At 43.4% G+C, this 18,318-nt stretch overlaps 1 protein-coding gene across 1 annotated transcript in view; it reads left to right on the top strand.

The window, feature by feature from the left end:
• WASHC4 (WASH complex subunit 4) overlaps positions 1-17,262 on the top strand; it is a 121,684-nt gene extending 104,422 nt beyond the window's left edge. Inside the window, exons 26-33 of the mRNA XM_082253112.1 lie at positions 136-244; positions 3,619-3,685; positions 6,513-6,599; positions 6,739-6,886; positions 8,906-9,002; positions 9,161-9,357; positions 11,200-11,299; positions 16,731-17,262. Of these exons, the coding sequence (XP_082109238.1) occupies positions 136-244; positions 3,619-3,685; positions 6,513-6,599; positions 6,739-6,886; positions 8,906-9,002; positions 9,161-9,357; positions 11,200-11,299; positions 16,731-16,795 (870 nt within the window). The 3' untranslated portion in view covers positions 16,796-17,262. The remainder of the gene's footprint in view (positions 1-135; positions 245-3,618; positions 3,686-6,512; positions 6,600-6,738; positions 6,887-8,905; positions 9,003-9,160; positions 9,358-11,199; positions 11,300-16,730) is intronic.
• Positions 17,263-18,318: the final 1,056 nt, after the last annotated feature.

Here is an 18,318-nt window from a genome sequence, read left to right as displayed (position 1 = left end):
TTGCTCTATGAATGTGATCTGTACCCCATTGTTTTCTTTATCTCCTAGTTATATGTTTATTATTGGGCTGCGTTGTTGCTGAAAGAAGTAAAACTGGCGGTTATGGTGCTAACATGTTATTACATTTTCTGATAGTATCCTTATGAACGAGCAGAAAAATTCAACCGTGGAATTCGGAAGCTCGGGCTTACCCCAGAGGGACAGAGCTATCTTGATCAGTTCAGACAGCTTATTAGTCAAATAGGTGAGTAACAATTTTATTACAATGTTCCACTAGCAACTGATGATATCTTGTCATATTAGAAACGTATTTCTTTATTTGAAAGAAATAAAACTGCGATAGCATCATATAAACATATATAGAACAGTACAAATAAAGTGATATAATCAATGTAAAGTGCTCTTGTGCTCCAATCTTCTTCTTGAAGTGCTGAAGTGTTCCACATAAATTCATTCCGTGATGTGACACACTACCCTTTTTGTGTTCCACCTAGGGATAGACCGATATGGTTTTTTTCAGGGCCGATACCAATATATTGTTCACAATGTATCGGTATCGGCCAATATATTGTACATCCTATGTCAGGGTCCAAGACTAGTCTTCTCCTCCTCCAACAATTAGGTAGTGATGCTCATGTCACGGTAAAATGATGTCACCTAGCATAATTCCGTTTATAAATGTTTTTGAATATGCCACTCGCATATGTGCTAAAGATATAAGCAATTCCACAGATCTCCTGTGACCTCCGAGATCGTATGCCGGACGGATCGGTATTACCCGGGTGTCACTTACGGCAAGTGGGTGAGAGATGGATCGGTATTAACCCGGGTGTCACTTGCGGCAAGTGGGTGAGAGTTGATCGGTATTGGGTTGGTGGAATATGGATACGGGCGAGGGAAGGAGTGGTATTGAGTGGATGTCGAACTGAGCGGTATCACCCGGGTATCACCCGATCTGCCAACAGATCTGTGGAATTGCTTATATCTTTTGTACATATGTAAGTGGCATATTCAATAACATTTGTAAACAGAATTATGCTGTGTGACGACATTTTACCCTTATATGAGCAATATTTGGAATATTGGTAATATCGGCCAGTTCCGGGGCCGATACAGATATATCTGCAAAAGTGATTATCGGCCCTTGTTCCACGTAACCAGAAACAATGGACCCCCAGCTTTTCAGTCTGGGAGTCAAACAGGCTTGATTTAAATAGGACTGATGGGTCACAAGGAACAGATCAAGAACTCCCCAGCAGCCTCTAAGAAATTCCAGTAATCCTTAAGTGCAGAACAAAGAGAAGGGGCCAATAGTGAAGTACCATAGGGTTACAGTTTATTGGCAAAATAAAAACATACTTACAAAATGGTAGGAGTAAAACAGCATGTAAACAGCAATAAGCTTCCACGAACGGCATTACCAAAATGCGTTCTACAGCAACCGGAAGTGACATTTACTACTCGCTCCTGTAAATGATGTCAACGCGTTTTGCCCTCCCACAGGGTGTCATCAAGGACCTCCAGTATTTCTTTATTTATGGTACTTATTTAACCACTTGCCGACTGCTCACAGTAATACTGAGGCAGTGCGGCTCCCCTGGGTCCAGCCACGTAGATATACGTCACTGGACTGCTAGTGATGTTTAGATACAGCGGGAGGCCGGCCGCGGGAGGAGCGGCTCTGATTGCTGCTGCCTTCCCCCGATCATCAGGGAAACGGAGAGAAGACCCGCCTGCTTTCGTAAACAAAGCAGGCGGATCTTCTCAGTGACAGAGCATAGCTGAAACTGCGATCTCTGTGTCTCACAGAACCCCCCCCCCCCCCCTACTCGTCAGTAAGCATGAGGCATACATATATACCCCTTGATCACCCACAGTATTACCCCCTTCCCTGCCAGTGTCATTATTACAGTAACAGTGCAGTTTTAGCACTGATTACTGTAGTAATGTCACTGGAAGTGTAAAAAATGTCAGGGGTCCGATCTGTCCGCCCCAATGTCGTAGTCCCGCAAAAAATCGCAGATCGCTGCCATTACTAGTTAAAAAAAAAACAATAAAATTACACAAATCTTTCCTGTAGTTAGTAAACGCAATAACTTTTGCGCAAACCAATCAAAATACGGTTATTGCGATTTTTTTATTTATTTTTTTTTACCAAAAATATGTAGCAGAAAACAAATTGGCCTAAATTGTTTTTTTTTTTTTTGGGAAGATCATATAGCAGAATGTGAAAAAATATATATATATATATATATATATACACAATACGTGTGTGTTTTCTTTTTTTTTTTTTTTTTTTTTCAAAATTGTCGCTATTTATTTGTTTATAGTGCAAAAATTAAAAATTGCACAGGTGATCAAATACCACCAAAAGAAAGCTCTATTTTGTTTGAGTACAGCGTCGCACAACCACACAATCGTCCGTTAAAGTAACGCAGCGCCGAATAGGGGCCTGGTCCTTCCAGGGCTGAAGTGGTTAACCCTTTGGCACTGGTGCCTCCTAGCCCTTCAAGGGTTTTCAGATGCCGAGAGGCAGGGCGGGGTCTATGATCACGTGACCACCGCAAGCTTATTAGCTACTAGTAACTTTGCCGGGGGTACGCAGTGTTGGCACAGCTGGTTTTGCAATGTTGCACACAATTATGCGAACGCTCGACGCCAAGGTCCACCTCCCAAGAGGCCGCGTATTAGTAAAACATAGCTGCACACTAAGCATCCTCCTTAGCACCCAGAAGTTTAGCTGATGTAGGTACCTTAAATCTGCTGTAAAGTAACTGATCCTCACATCACATGCGTTGTCCATCACTGCTTCCGCTGTAGTATTTTCAGTATGATGGGGAAATTCACATCATCACTCCAGCATATCCTGATCAGACTCCTTGTCCTCGCAGGAGTTTCTCTGTCTGCAGATGGTGCCTTTGCTGCGCTGCTTCATTGAGTAAACACATTTTACAGATACACTCCAAGCTTGAAAAAGAACACTTTGGAGTTAAAAACTTGGCTATGGGCTCAATGGAGTTTTTCAAGTTTTGTATTGCAATTTTCATAAAGCTATCAAAGGATTGTTTTTACACTTAAAATAAAGACCTCAGTGTAGGCTTACTTTTTGGTGCTTTGAAATTTATATGCCAAAGGGGCTACAAACTTTGTAAAGAGCAATGAGAAGAGGTGTGCACCCATTTTCTTTACTGACTTACCTAGGGCTATGTATGATTACAAAGGGGTTAAATAGGACGGAATTTCAGAAATCTAAAGATACAGAGCAGTTCACAGGTCAGCCAGCCATATGCAAAAGGGAGGTGAATTGAATCACAGTATAACAAATTTGTTACATTGTATTTATTCATTACCAATGTAGCAAGCTGTTCTAGGTATCTCAAAGAAAGAACTGCTGTGCTTGGCTCTTATAAGCAGACTTGGACCTGGGCTTTCAGATTGACACTGTAGGAGTGTGTACCGTGGTGAAAACTGAGAATATATTGTTTTTTTTAGAGGTTTTGCTGAAGAACTAAAACAGGGAATTTGGCTCAGCAGTGGCAGTTTTGGTGTTCTTTATTAACCCTTCCAATTTGTTTGTTTCCATGTTTAAAATTACATAGCTTTTATTTGCCATTGCAGGAAATGCCATGGGTTATGTGAGGATGATTCGGTCTGGTGGACTCCACTGTTGCAGCAATGCAATAAGGTATTGATTGAGAATTAAATCAGAATAAATTATTTGCTTTATCCTTTAAGCTGTATAACTTTAGATAACGCTGATGACTAAACGACATTTGATTTTGTTTTTCACCTTACCGAATGGTGTTAGGGATGCACCGATACTGGTATTGGTTCCGATACCAAGCATTTTCATGAGTACTTGTGAAAATGCTCCCGATCCCAAAATCAATACTTTGCGGTGAGATTTGGGTCAATACAAAATGAATGGGTGCAAATTGCACTGAAAAGAATCACAGGAAATTTCGTAGATCGCTGCACCGCGATTTTGGCGATCTTACTCAGAAGTGGGAGCAAGTATCGGGTTTTGACAGGTATCTGCTCCCCTCCTTCCCCCCGAAAGGTGCCAAATGTGGCAACGGAGGGGGAGGTAGCAAACAAGCGGAACTTCACCTTTTGGGTGGAGCTCTGCTTTAAGTACATATTTAATCAAATGCAAAAGCTGCATAGTGTCCCGGTCCCACCGATGATCGCAAATCATTACCGTTGGAAGTGCTCACAGGGCTGGAGAATATGTAGAGGTGCCCCCAAGCTGATATCACTTCCGCCCTTTACCCACATGGGTCCTGGAACTTCTCCTCCAGCCCTGTGAGCACCTATAGCAGCTTTGATTTTTTTATCATCAGCGGGACCGGGACACTATGCAGACTTTGCTGTTGACCAGATATGTACTTAATGTGAGTTATAACGTCTTTAATAAACTGCCCACTAGATGGCTTTTCTCTTTCTATACACGCACATAGGAGCGATTTCAGGCTTCCCCTGCAACGAAAATGTCATTTTTGGTAAGCTACTCCCAATAGGAAATCACATCTAAAGGGATGCAGGCCCAGCAGCTTTCCTCATTGGTGCCCTACAGCTGATTGATAATTATGAAACCACTCCCATTAGACTCACTGAGCACAGGGGAACGGAGGAAGAAACAGTGACTTCTTCTGAGTAACAAAAAATAGGAATCTGCAGTAAAGTTTGTTAAAATCCTTGCAATATACATGGATCAACCAGAGGGGAATTTTTTTTTCTCAACAAAAGTGGAGTTGCACTTTAAGTTTTCTTGGCTGTCGCTTGGGAACTGGAAGTTTTAGCTCCATCCATTAATTTTCTATAGGATTAGGTTCTGGAGACTGGCTAGGCCACTCTATGACCCCAATGTGCTTCTTCTTGGGCTACTCCTTTGTTACCTTGGCGGTATGTTTTGGGTCATTGTCATGCTGAAAGACCCATCCATGACCCATCTTCAGTGTTCTGGCTGAGGAAGGAAGGTTCTCATCCAAGATTTTACAATACATGGCCCAATCCATTGGCCCCTCAATGTGGCAAAAATGGTCTGTACCTTTAGCAGAGAAATCGTCCCAAAGCTTAATGTTGCCACCTCCGTTCTTGACTGTAGGGATAAAGTTCTTATGCCTCGTACACACGGAACGATTATCGGCCGACCGATCGGCCATCTTTTGTCCAGTGTTGTTGTGTTGGTTGAAATGTGCTCTAGACTGCGCACAAATTTTCTCGGCCAACAAAAACCAACTTCAGAAGTGATGTCATGTGCTGGTTTACTTTCCGTGTGTTTTTCTTCTCTGAGCATGCCCAGTCTTGCTCATCAGATTTTTGTCTGCCGGAATCTGTACTGACTGACGGAAAATCGGCCGTTATGTTGATGGCCAACAAAAATTTTATAGTCTGCACACCAGATTTTCTTTGGCCGAAAAGTCGGAGTCGGTTGTCGAAAGCATCATACTAACAAGCCGAAAATCGGCCGATCAGACGTTGGCCGAAAATTCACGGCCAACAATCGTTGCGTGTGTACGAGGCATTAGGGTCATAGTCAGCATTTTTCTTCCTCCAAACACAGCGAGTCCCCCTCCTCAAGAAGGCACATGTACAGTCCTGCCAATGAACATCTAAATGATTCAGAGAAGGATTGGGAGAAAGTGCTCTGGTCAGATGAGACCAAAATTGAGCTCTTTAGCATTAACTCGACTCACTGTGTTTGGAGGAAGCAAAAGGCAGAATATGACCCTAAGAACACCATACCTCCAGTCAAGCATGGGGGTGGAAACATAATGCTTTTAGGCTATTTCTCTGCTAAAGGTACAGGTCGACTTTGCCACATTAAGAGGCCAATGGGTGGGGCCATTTATTGTAAAACCTTGGATGAGAACCTTCTTCCATCAGCCAGAACACTGAAGATAGGTCTTCCAGGATGACAATGACCCAAAACATACCGCCTAGGCAACAAAAGAGCTGTTAAAGAAGCAGTACATTAAAATCATGGAGTGCCCTAGTCAGTCTCCAGACCTTAATTCTATAGAAAATTTATGGAAGGAGTTAAAACTTTGAGTTGCCAAGAGACAGCCAAGAAACCTTAAGGATTTTAGAGAAGATCTGTAAAGAAGAGTGGACCAAAATCCCTCCTAAGATGTGCAAACCTGCTAACCAACTACAAGAAACATCTCATCTCTGTGCTTGCCAACATGGGTTTCTCCACCAAGTACAAAGTCATGTTTTGCTTGGGGATGAAATATATTTATTTTACTCACTGAACTGCAACTTAATTTATAACATTTGTTTTATGTGTTTTTTCTGGATTTTTGGTTGATCTTCTGTCTCTAGCATTTAAAATAGACCTATGAAAAAAATTATAGACCCTTCTTTTCTTTGTAAGTGGGCAAACTTACAAAATCTGCAGGGGATCAAATAACTATTTTCCCCACTGTATATGTACTATAATCAAGCATGCACTGCCAAAAGATACTGGAACATTTACAGAGCTTACACATCAACCTTTGGATTTTCAGATTCGTTCCAGACTTAGAAGACATAGTCAATTTTGAAGAGCTTGTGAAAGAGGAGGGTCTGTCAGAGGAAACGCAGAAGGCTGCAAGGTGAGATTCACTGATTGACAATTGATGTCATCAATTATAGCAGCAGAATGATTGACTATCAAATGTTATTTAAAGAATTCAGTGTTTCATCTGAGTACAATGCAATCATAGAATGTTTATTAAATTTTCTTTTTTATAGACAACTAGACTTTGTTCTGAGTGATCTCACCCAGAATTCAGCAGAAGGTACAGAATATTTCAAAATGCTTGTGGATGTGTTTGCTCCTGAATTTCGCAGTGCAAAGAACATTCATCTCCGAAACTTCTACAGCATTGTTCCACCACTGGTGTGTATTAAACATGTTTTATTGCTGATTTTATGTTATATTGTTAAGACAGAGTAGTGTGAGCACAATTTCCAGCTTGCTTCACTCCATTGAAAGATTATTAACAACTCACTAAAATGTGTGATAAACAATAAATGATGGTAGGTACTCAATTTTACTAATTATTTTACTAAAGGTAACTTCAGTATTCTAGTCATAGAAAGCAAAAAATGTTTATTGCCTTTGTTGTTGTCCCATGGATTTTATGGATTTCCTTGCTATCAAATTTTATGTCTGCCCTCTTGCAATCACTGTCCCAGTTATACTAATTGGTGCAACTAGTAAGAGGCTAAAAGGGAGGGTGCCGAGTTTAATATGTATTCCTAGGAGATAAGTGTCTTTATCAAGATCAATATTTCCCAGCTCTTCTCTGTTAGGTCTCTTGCACACTGCAGCTTGAAAAAGGTCAGTACAGCTTTTTTTTTTTTTTATTGCGCTAAAATACAGCCCATTAATTGTAATGTGCCTATGCACACAGGCGTGTAAACAAACGCCATGCATTTTTCAGTAAAAATAAAATAATTTGAAAAATCAGCTTTTTTGGTCAGTAATTTACGCCTCATGCATGCAAATGCCCATATACATATTGTGCAGAACAATAACAGGAGAATAGGCTTTTGCGCGAATGCATATACGTGAAAATGCCCGTAAATATGCGCCAATACATACAAAAAAAAGAAGTCTGAAAAAGTAGATGCTCAAACAAGGAGTATCATGTGCAAGAGGCCTTAATGTGATTGTAAATCTGCAGTATGTCGCTTTCCATCCTTTTATAATGGCACGTTGGTATTCCGTGCTGGGAGCCTGGCAACTGGTAGTTTATAGCTTGTTCCGATTCATAAATAAATGTATTCTTTAGGGTACTCCTCACATTTTCCACTTTCTTTTAAACCATAAAACTTCACATAACACTTAATAACACTTAATCTAATCCTGAAACTTGACCTGTAACCACCTAACACTTAGGAGAAAGATTTTATGGGACCAATCCCCAACTTTGTCCCAACTACCGTGTTTCCCCGAAAATAAGCCTGGGTCTTATATTAATTTTGGCACCAAAAGACACAGTAGGGCTTATTTTCGGGGTAGGTCTTAGCTGTAATGTGCTGTCCCTCTCTTCCCTCCCTGCGTGCCAAGAATCCAGTGTGAACCTAGTTTAGTGTATATAAAATCCTAGGATGCACTTTATTAGTGTTTTATATATGTCCAGTGTGTGTTTTTGTAATACAATAGTGTAAAATACCTTCCTTACATCACTGCTCTGTGCTCAGCTACGGTAATCTCCCACTCTCTCCTGTCTTTCTTCTCTCATACCGTTGCTGTCAGAGGGGGATCTCAGCCCCTCCCCTCTGCAGTTTACACAGAAGCGTAGGGTAGATTCGATTACAATAGTGTGAAATACCTTCTACATCGCCGCTCCGGGCTCAGCTGATCTGCCGCCCTCTTCTCCCCCGCTGACAGATGGGGGTCACGGAAGCGCCGATGTATCGAAGGTATTTCCTACAATTCTAATCGAATACCTGGAGCTTCTCCCTTCTGCAGAGGGGAGGGGCTGAGATCCCCCTCTGACAGCTACGGTATGAGAGGAGACAGACAGAATCAGCTGAGAGTGGAGTGGCGATGCAAGGAAGGTATTTCACAGTATTATATTACAAAAACACACATTGGACATTATTTAAAACACTAATAAAGTGCATCCTAGGATTTTTCATACACTAAACTAGGGCTTATTTTAAGGCTAGGGCTTATATTGCAGACCTTCCCAAATAAAACACTAGGTCTTACTTTTCATGGTAGGTTTTTCGGGGAAACACGGTACCAAGTTAAGGTCTTCAAACCCATAGTGCTTTTCATTTCACCTTTAAAACAAATTGATCGCTTCGCATTGCAGTTGGTGCAAAACGTTGCCTTTTCTGGTGCGAAAAAGTGCCATAGGCCAGTGGCACAACCAAATTATTTACATTTTTACATTTTTTTCAGACACTTAACTTTGTTGAGCATTCTATAAATTGTAAGGAGAAACTCAATAAGAAGAACAAAGTTGGTGCTGCCTTTACGGATGATGGATTTGCAATGGGTAAGTTGTATTTCTTTTTCCATGGTTAACCTGCTAGACTACTGTATACCTAAACATATATTTGGCAAGGACCGGTTTTTGATGTATGCTGCTTGGCAGCTTCTGGGCTTTTGTCTTTGGTGAGCTAATATCTTTTTTTACATGCATGCTGCATGCAGGTGTTGCATACATCTTGAAACTACTGGATCAGTACCAGGAGTTTGACTCATTACACTGGTTCCAGTCTGTGCGAGAAAAGTACACAAAGGAGAAAAGAGCCGTTTCCAAACAACAGAATGTGCAGTCTAATAATCAAGATGAAAAGCTGCTCCAGACAATGAACTTAACACAGAAGAGGTTGGACATCTATCTCCAGGTACACTTTTTTTATTATATATATATATATATATATATATATATATATATATATATATATATATATATATATATCTTTATTCAAATAACATAATTGATTAAAACACAAGGACCCAACCAGTAATTGTTCAAAGTGTGCCCATTTGGGAAAGGGGGGGTTAATCCAACACTGGTTGTGAATAGCTAGCTCTTCTGGTACCTGCACACTACCTCTTATCCCCTGTAGGGCTTTTTGAAACCTGACATTTAAGACATCATAATATACAAATGGTGATTACAAATAGCAACCAGCCTCCCTTCGTATTTGGTCTCGGCCCATCGTTTGCCAGCTAGTGTGCTTTACTACTGGCTAGTCTGTAATAGGTAGCCTTGCTAACCCACAAAATTAAAGGAACACTTTTTAATCCGAGTATAGCATCAAGTCAATTAAACTCCTGGGATATTGATCTGGTCAGTTAAGTAGCAGAGGGGGTTGTTAATCAGTTTTAGCTGCTTTGGTGTTAATGAAATTAACAGGTGCACTAGATGGGCAACAATGAGACAACCTCCAAAACGGGAATGGTTTTACAGGTGGAGCCCATTGAGATTTGTTTCCCTACTCATCTTTTCTGACTGTTTTTCACTAGTTTTGCCATTGGCTAGAGTCAGTGTCACTACTGGTAGCATGAGGTGATACCTGGACCCTATAGAGGTTGCACAGGCAGTCCAACTCCTCCAGGGTGGCACATCAATACGTGCCATTTCCAGAAGGTTTGCTGTGTCTCCCAGCACAGTCTCAAGAGCATGGGGGAGATTCCAGGAGACAGGCAGTTACTCTAGGAGAGCTGGACAGGGACGTAGAAGGTCCTTAACCCATCAGCAGGACCGGTATCTGCTCCTTTGTGCAAGGAGGGAAAAGATGAGCACTGCCAGAGCCCTCCAAAATGACCTCCAGCAGGCCACTGGTGTGAATATCTCTGACCAAACAATCGGAAACAGACTGCATGAGGGTGGCCTGAGGGCCTAACATCCTCTAGTGGGCCCTGTGCTCACTGTCCGGCACCGTGGAGCTTGATTGGCATTTGTCATTGAATACCAGAATTGGCAGGTCTGCCACTGGCGCCCTGTGCTTTTCACAGATGAGAACTGGTTCATCCTGAGCACATGTGACAAGCCGTGGAGAAAGTTATGCTGCCTGTAAAATCGGTCAGCATGACCAGTTTGGTGGTGGGTCAGCGATGGTCTGGGGAGGCATATCTATGGAGGGACGCACAGACCGCTACAGGCTAGACAATGGCACCCTGACCCATTCGGCTGACTGGTTTAATGATGCCCTGGTCCAGATCGGGGAGTAAATACCCCAGGACATTATCCATCATCTCGTTAGGAGCATGCCCTGATGTTGTCAGGCAGGCATGTAAGCGCATGGGGGAAATACAAAATACTGAGAACCATTTTGAGTTGCTGCAATGAAGTTTCAGTCAAATGGACTAGCCTGCTGCATCATTTTTTTCTCTTTGATTTTGGGGTGTCTTTGAATTCAGCCCTCTCTGCAGGTTGATCATTTTCATTTCCATCAAATGATGTGGCATCCTTTCGTTCTTAACACATGACCCAGTCCATAGCAGTATAGCTATCCAGCATGATATTTTTCCATATTGACATCTGATGTGTTTTCAAAGTGTTCCGTTATTTTTTTGAGCAGTGTACAATATGACTTGTGTCGCAGTTGTATTTGCTAAATTGTTTTTTCTTTATTTGCTATTCTTTTTCCCCACGAAAGTTGAGTTACCCTTTAAGTATGTTTTAACACACAGGTGGATTTCAATATTTTCTTTTTTTTTTTTTTGTTTAATTTGTATAGGAGTTTGAACTACTGTACTTTTCGCTGAGTAGTGCAAGAATTTTCTTTAGAGCTGATAAAACAGCCGCTGAAGAAAACTTGGAGAAGAAAGAGAAGGAAGGTGAGTAAAAAGGGTGCTACTGAATACGTTTTTTTTTCTCATGTTGTGCCAATCTCCAGGTAGACTTTTCAGAGTACATAACCAGCTCAGTGAGGGAATGCAGTCCTTAAAGCTGAACTCCAGCTGTTAATACACTTTACATAGTTAATTTGCTCCAAGCTGGCCCAAAGGAACTATGTCCCTCACTAACCTGTGAGCCCACTGGATGTGCAGTATAAACTGTATATAGCTGAGTTGGAGTTGAGACTTCCTGTCTCATACCCGAAACACACGAGATTCTATCTGAGCGGTGCTCAGCCATTCAGAGAAAGCGATGTATTCCGCAATTAATACAAAGCTTCCTCTGATTGACTCAGAGAGGTGGGCTGATGATGTCACAATTTCTGACTCAGCCAATCAGAGGAAGCTTTGTATTCATTGCTAGAATACATCGCTTTCTCTGTATGGCGCCGCTGTGACGGACTCTACTGTGTTCTGGGTATGAGATGGGAAGTCTCGGCTAAAATCCGGACCAAAGTGCGGTATGCTGTATGTAGCCTCAGCTACATACAGTTTATACTGCACATCCAGCGACCTCACAGGTTAGTTGGCCCAAACAAACTATGTAAAGGGTATCAAAAGCTGGAGTTCAGTTTTAAGGTAAGAGGTTTTGTGTGCTTGATTGGAAAGTCAGTGGTTTCATTTTATTTTGGAGGTCTTTCCTGTCTTGATAAGGAATGCTTAGGATTTTCATAACTGAATATAGTATGGAAATCATCCCATTATTAATGTACTCAATAATTATTCACACATATGGGGAGGCTGTACAAAATGTAAAACTAGATTGTATCGCTTCAAATTAGTGATCGACTGTTATAGTTTTTTTATTGCCGATACCGATATTTTGTCATTGCATAGCGGTATTGGCCAATATGTTCGTACATTCAAATTTTTCTTTTTATTATTTTTTTTAAAGGTACTCTTGTGGAGGGATCTGGGGGTCTAAAAGACCCCAAACCCCTCCTCTGCACTTAAAAGCATTCAAAACGCCAAGTTTGGCTGTTTTGAATGCTGTAGTTTTTTTGGATTTGTGGGCGAGTACCCGGAAGTGATGTCATGACATCACTTCGGGGTTTTTACATGGAGACCCGATCAGAGCCGAATGCGGCTTTGATCAGGTCTTCGGCGGCCATGCAGGCTGGTTGCCCGGGTCTCCCTCTGTCATGGCGACTCAGGCTGCGGCGGATTGGACCAAGGTGCTAAGACGCACCCTCGTGGCTGATTCTGCTCCCCCTACTACCGTGGCAATGGTGGACCAGATCTATCAAGGAGTCATGTATTTGTGCGATGCGGCCTTGAATGAGGCCCCATTAGCTGTGCGCCTGTCCAGTGTTGCGGTGATTAACCGTCGCCTGATATGGTTGAAAAGCTGATCGGCTGACCAGACTTCAAGGAAAACAGTGGCTGACCTCCCCTATGCGGGGTCTCGCCTGTTTGGGGAATCCCTGGATGAATTGGTAAAAGGGGTCACTGGGGGCAAGAGCACTCTGCTGCCCCAGAATCCTAAGGGCAAGTTTTTCCGCGGTAAGCGGGGCCCCTCCTTTAAACCAAATCAGGGGTCCTTTCATGCCTTCAAGGCACAGAACAAGGGGAAACCCTTCAAGGGCCATGGTGGCCAGAGAAAGCCCTGGGCGGGCAAACCTAAATCCGGCCAAGCTGGTGCGGCGGCCCAGTCCGCCTCTGCCTGATGGGGCGCCCTCACCCGTTTCAGGGGTGGGGGGACGTTTGCGCGGTTTCCTCCAACCTTGGCTGCTCCGAATTCCGGGCAGGTGGGTTCAGGAAATCATTCGATCAGGTTACAAGATGGAATTCCTTTCTCGGCCGGTGGACAGATTCTTTCCCTCAAATCTTCATTTGACCCCAGGGCGGTTACAGGACCTGCCCAGGGGGTGATCGTCCCGGTGCCTCATCGGGACAGGTTTCGGGGGTTTTACTCGAATCTGTTCACTGTGCCCAGAAAGGAGGGCAAGGTGCGTCCTATTCTGGACTTAAAAGCTCTGAACCGATTTGTACGCGTTAGGAAGTTCCGCATGGAATCGCTTCGCTCGGTGGTAGCCTCCCTGAGTCCAGGCAAATTCCTGGCCTCTATTAACCTGAAGGATGCGTATCTACACATCCCCATTTTCGAGGGTCATCAGAGGTACCTCCGATTCGCTATCGCGGAGGAACATTATCAGTTTGTGGCGTTACCTTTCGGTCTCGCTTCGGCTCCAAGGGTGTTTACCAAAGTGCTGGCTCCCGTTCTGGGCCTGTTACGGGCACAGGGCATTGCGGTCTTGGGATATCTGGACGATCTCCTGTTAAGATCGAGTGCCAGCCAGAGCCTGCTGCGTGATCTGTACACTACAGTTCAGACGCTTCAGGAGTTCAGATGGACCATCAACGTGCAGAAGTTGACCTTCACTCCCCATAAACATATTGGAATTGAGAGCGATCAGGCTGTGCCTGCTCCATTGGTCGGATCGTCTTCAGGGCCGCCCTGTACGGGTGCAGACGGACAATGCCACTGCGGTGGCTTACATCAATCACCAAGGGGGCCCCAGGAGTGCCCCGGCGGCCCAGGAAGTGACCAATATTCTGTCTTGGGCCGAGACTCATGTCCCGGCAATATCTGTTCGCATCTCGGCTAAACCACAAGGTGGAAAGGTTCGTGGCAAGAACGCGCGATCCTCTGGCAGACGCCTCGGATGCGCTGATGGTGCCTTGGCATCAGTATCATCTGATATATACCTTTCCTCCGATTCAGTTGTAGTCCAGGTTCCTTCGCAGGTTGGCCTCGGAACCACCATTGGTGATTCTGGTGGCGCCGGACTGGCCACGCCGGTCCTGGTACACGGACATCGTTCACCTGGCCGTCGAGTCTCCATGGCGGCTACCAATGCGAGAAGATCTACTGTCTCAGGGACCGATCTTCCATCCTGCTTTACAGTCGCTGGCTTTAACGGCATGGCTGTTGAAAGCCAGGTCCTGAGAGACTGGGGTCTCTCCTCAGAGGCCAATCCTACCTTACTCAAGGCTAGAAAAGCCTCGTCTGGTAAGATTTATTACCGTACATGGAAAGCTTATTTTGCCTGGTGTGAGTCTAGGGGCTTCTCTCCTCGTTCATACTCGGTGGCGAGATTGTTGGCTTTCCTTCAGTCTGGTGTGGACAAGCACCTTGTGTTGGCCACAATTAAGGGCCAGGTATCTGCACTGGCTGTCCTTTTCCAGCACCCCGTGGCATCTGATTCTTTGATTCGCACCTTCATTCAAGGTGTCCGTCACTTGGCCCCTCCTCGAAGGGAGCCCTTACCTCCATGGGACTTGAACTTGGTTCTGTCCGTGTTACAACGTTCCCCATTTGAAAACATCAGGGAAATCTCATTAACTCTGCTGTCTAAAAAGGTTGCCTTTCTTGTGGCGATCACTTCTGCTCGCAGAGTGTCGGAGTTGGCAGCCTTGTCTTGCCGCTCCCCTTACCTGGTGGTTCATAGGGATAAGGTGGTCTTGCGACCTAACCCGTCCTTTCTTCCGAAGGTGGTTTCTGATTTTCACCTTAATGAGGACATTGTTTTGCCTTCGCTCTGTGCGAATCCTAAGCATCCTAAGGAGGTTGCTTTGCATTCCTTGGATGTTGTCAGGGTGATCAGGGTTTACCTGTCGTCGACCGAATCCTTTCGGAAATCGGATTCTCTCTTTGTCCTTCCTGAGGGACCTCGGAAGGGTATGACTGCGTCTGCGGCGACCATTTCAAAATGGATCAGACAGACAATTGTACAGGCCTATTCGTTGAAGGAACGGGTACCACCCTTCCCTGTCAAGGCGCACTCTACCAGAGTGGTGAGTGCGTCATGGGCTTTCCGGCATCAGGCTTCGGTGGCCCAGGTGTGTAAGGCTGTGACTTGGTCATCTGTGCACACCTTTTCTAAATTCTACAAAATTGATGTTCTGGCATCGGCTGATGCCTTCTTTGGCTGCAAAGTTCTCTGGTTTTATTGCGGGTCCCTGGCTGTTAGGGTTGTTTATCCCCTTGGTTATTTGCTTTCCTGGGTTGTTGCTCCTGTTGAGCTTTTTTGTTACCCAGAGGGTCACCTTTCTGTTCATGTAAGGTTCCTTTCTCTGTTGTGGGTACTGCGTTGCCTTTCTGATGGTTGCGTTTCCCACCCCTCATGTCTACACTGCTTTGGGACATCCCATTGGTGAAGACTGTATGAGTGGGCGGCGACTGTGGGAGGACGTAAGAGAAAACTGAATTTTTGTAAAATCTTACTGTAAAATTCCTTTCTCCGAGTCCTCCGACAGTCGCCGCTCCCGCCCCTCTATTGGGGTTCTTATAGACTTAACTGCTTGCTACCAAACTGAGTTGGGATGGCTGATTGCAGGGGGGTATTGGACCAGTGGGACAGCCCCCATAGGTGTGTCTATGTAAATGCTTTGTTTTTTAACAAGTCTTATGCCTAGTTACTCCTGTGGAGATGAAGTCAATACCCATTGGTGAAGACTGTATGAGTGGGCGGCGACTGTCGGAGGACTCAGAGAAAGGAATTTTACAGTAAGATTTTACAAAAATTCAGTTTTTGTGATCCTGTTGCTGCCACTCTCATCAATGTTATCACATACAATGCAACACTAGCAGCCATTACTGGTCATGCATTGTACGCAAAGGCACAAAGGTCCACTCAGATTCTGTGATGGGAACAAAGGAGACCGGAGTGACCGGTGTCATGAGCCTATGGATCGAGGTAATTTTCTGGAATCAGTGCTGTCTTACAATTCTACACCAGCTACAGGAATCATCTGACATATCTGGGAGTGTTGATGCATACTATTCATGCTGTAGTTTCACCTGTCTACTGCTATGCCACTAATATAATATCTTCAGAGTTGTAGGGACATACTAGTGACCTAGCAGAAGGAGCCACAGCACACGGCTGTCGAGGCAGGCATTAACCACAACTGGATATGTTGGATGATGAACATTCTGGCACAGAGCGTAGCTTTGCTTGAGTGCAAAGATGCCGTTTACCAGGAACTGGTAACTGTTATTATTTTTCAGCCTGCCTTTTTTTTATTTTTTGGAACATTTGTAAAAAAAAAAAAAAAAAGTGTTTTTAAAGCTATTCCTCCTCTTCTTTTTTTTTTTTTTATCATTTGTGAATTCTGCTGTGGCTTCTGGAAGGTGTACCAACTTGCTCTATATACATAAAGACTCTTGAGTTCAGGGCACCCATGGCAACTAGTAAAATGTGAAAATAGAAGGTTGAGTCAGAAAATCTTCAAAATAGGGAATTAAATAATTATGAGAATAGAAAGAATGCACATAGGTCTCAGGTGGAGTGTTTATGATGGTGAACAGTGGATTTAAAGACTACATGAAAAAACACAGCCTGACAAGCATTTGTTTATTTTGTAGAGTCTTCTAAAGCAAATGACACAATTCCAAATAATTCTTCCGCCTCAGACTCCGTTATGAAGTGAGGGTGCTTCACAACTCGCCTTGGAGCCCCAAGAATATCTCATCTCTCAGCTTGGATGCGTTAAAATGCAAGAGACTGGAAGCAGACATTGCACTTCACACAGAGCTCTGATCACTGTGATTCCTAGGAACATATAAAGTGTGTGCACAGTTATCTAGTGTATACTGTGAAAGCCATTAGGCAGAGCTAGGAAATAGACTCCAGATATTTTGGGAAAAGTAATTGGTGTGTCCTTACAGATTATAATGTAAACATCTCAGAATACAGACAGGGATCCTAAGACTGGAACAGCCACCGACCGATGCAACACGATAGTGAATCTTCTTTTTGAAATTCACATACGTATATATCTGAGAGAAGGTTATCAGTTTGTATATGTGTACATGTGCACTTTTTGTATATCAATTAAGTATTGTAAATGTCGTATCTTCATATGTAAAAATGTATAAAATATATACATTATTTCAACCTGTCAATGCGTGCTCTTATTGTCAATGAGGTTGATTTACTAAAGGGAAATGTACTGTGCACTGCAAGTGTAGTTGCTCTAGATCTGAGGGGAAGCTCAGCTGATTTCTATCATCCAATCATGTGCAAGCAAAAATGCTGTTTTTTTTTTTATTTAATGTTCTTGCGTGTGATGCGTTACCTCATTTACTAAGCTCTGGAGAAAGTGAACAGTCTATTTCCTTTAGTAAATCAACCCCAATGTCTTTCGTATTGTTGAAGCTCTGATAATGTAAGAGTTCCAACTAGAGCAACTCCAACCGTCTTCCTTTGCTCCCAATGCTGATCCGAAACAAGAATGCAGATAAGGAATTCTTTTTATTTGCATGCTTGTTCTGGGTCAGTAAATCAATACGTATTGAAGTCCCAGGTTTTGTATACCAGCCTGGCAAGTAGCTTTTTCAGAAGGTATTCTGTACTACTATGCTATAGTTCCAAAAAGGTACAGCTTTACCTACGGCCGCGATCTTCTATTCCTTGAGAACTGTGTGTCCAACGTGAGGTAAGTTAATGGAATGAGTATTGGTTTGACTTAGTGTATAGATTACCGTGGCCTCTCTTCCTACTGTAACCATTCTAGATTCTTAGCCTTGAAGTTTCCTGTAGCAAAGTATTTCCTGTAATGGAGACAGGTATTGCCAACAGGCTGCTTATGCATTGGGCCTCACTGCCCCCTAGTAGTTTTGTGCAGGAGGAGGTCCCCATTCTAAAAATTGGAAGATTGACTGCGTCCCCCTGCCCGCTCTACTGATCAGAGTCCTGTAAATTCTGTTTGCCTTGGAGCTCAAAATGTTACCAGTGATGTGTGGAGGATCCAGTGAACATATGTAATTGAACTTTAGCTCCCTGTAGATGAATTTGCTGTTGATACAGATAAGTTGCGTCTAGGGCGCAAGGGCCTGAACAATGACAAAGGTGTTCTCACTCACACTCCAGCCCAGTAAAAACCTAAAAGCCTGGACTGAGAGAGGAATCTTATGTGCCTACATGTATAGGGACACACTTAGAGGGGTGTCA

This window comes from Pelophylax lessonae (assembly GCF_965119305.1).
Source record: "Pelophylax lessonae genome assembly, chromosome: 4".
Lineage (NCBI taxonomy): Eukaryota > Metazoa > Chordata > Amphibia > Anura > Ranidae > Pelophylax > Pelophylax lessonae.
Note: the sequence above shows the minus strand (reverse complement) of the source record. Positions and strands in the feature narration are given on the sequence as shown.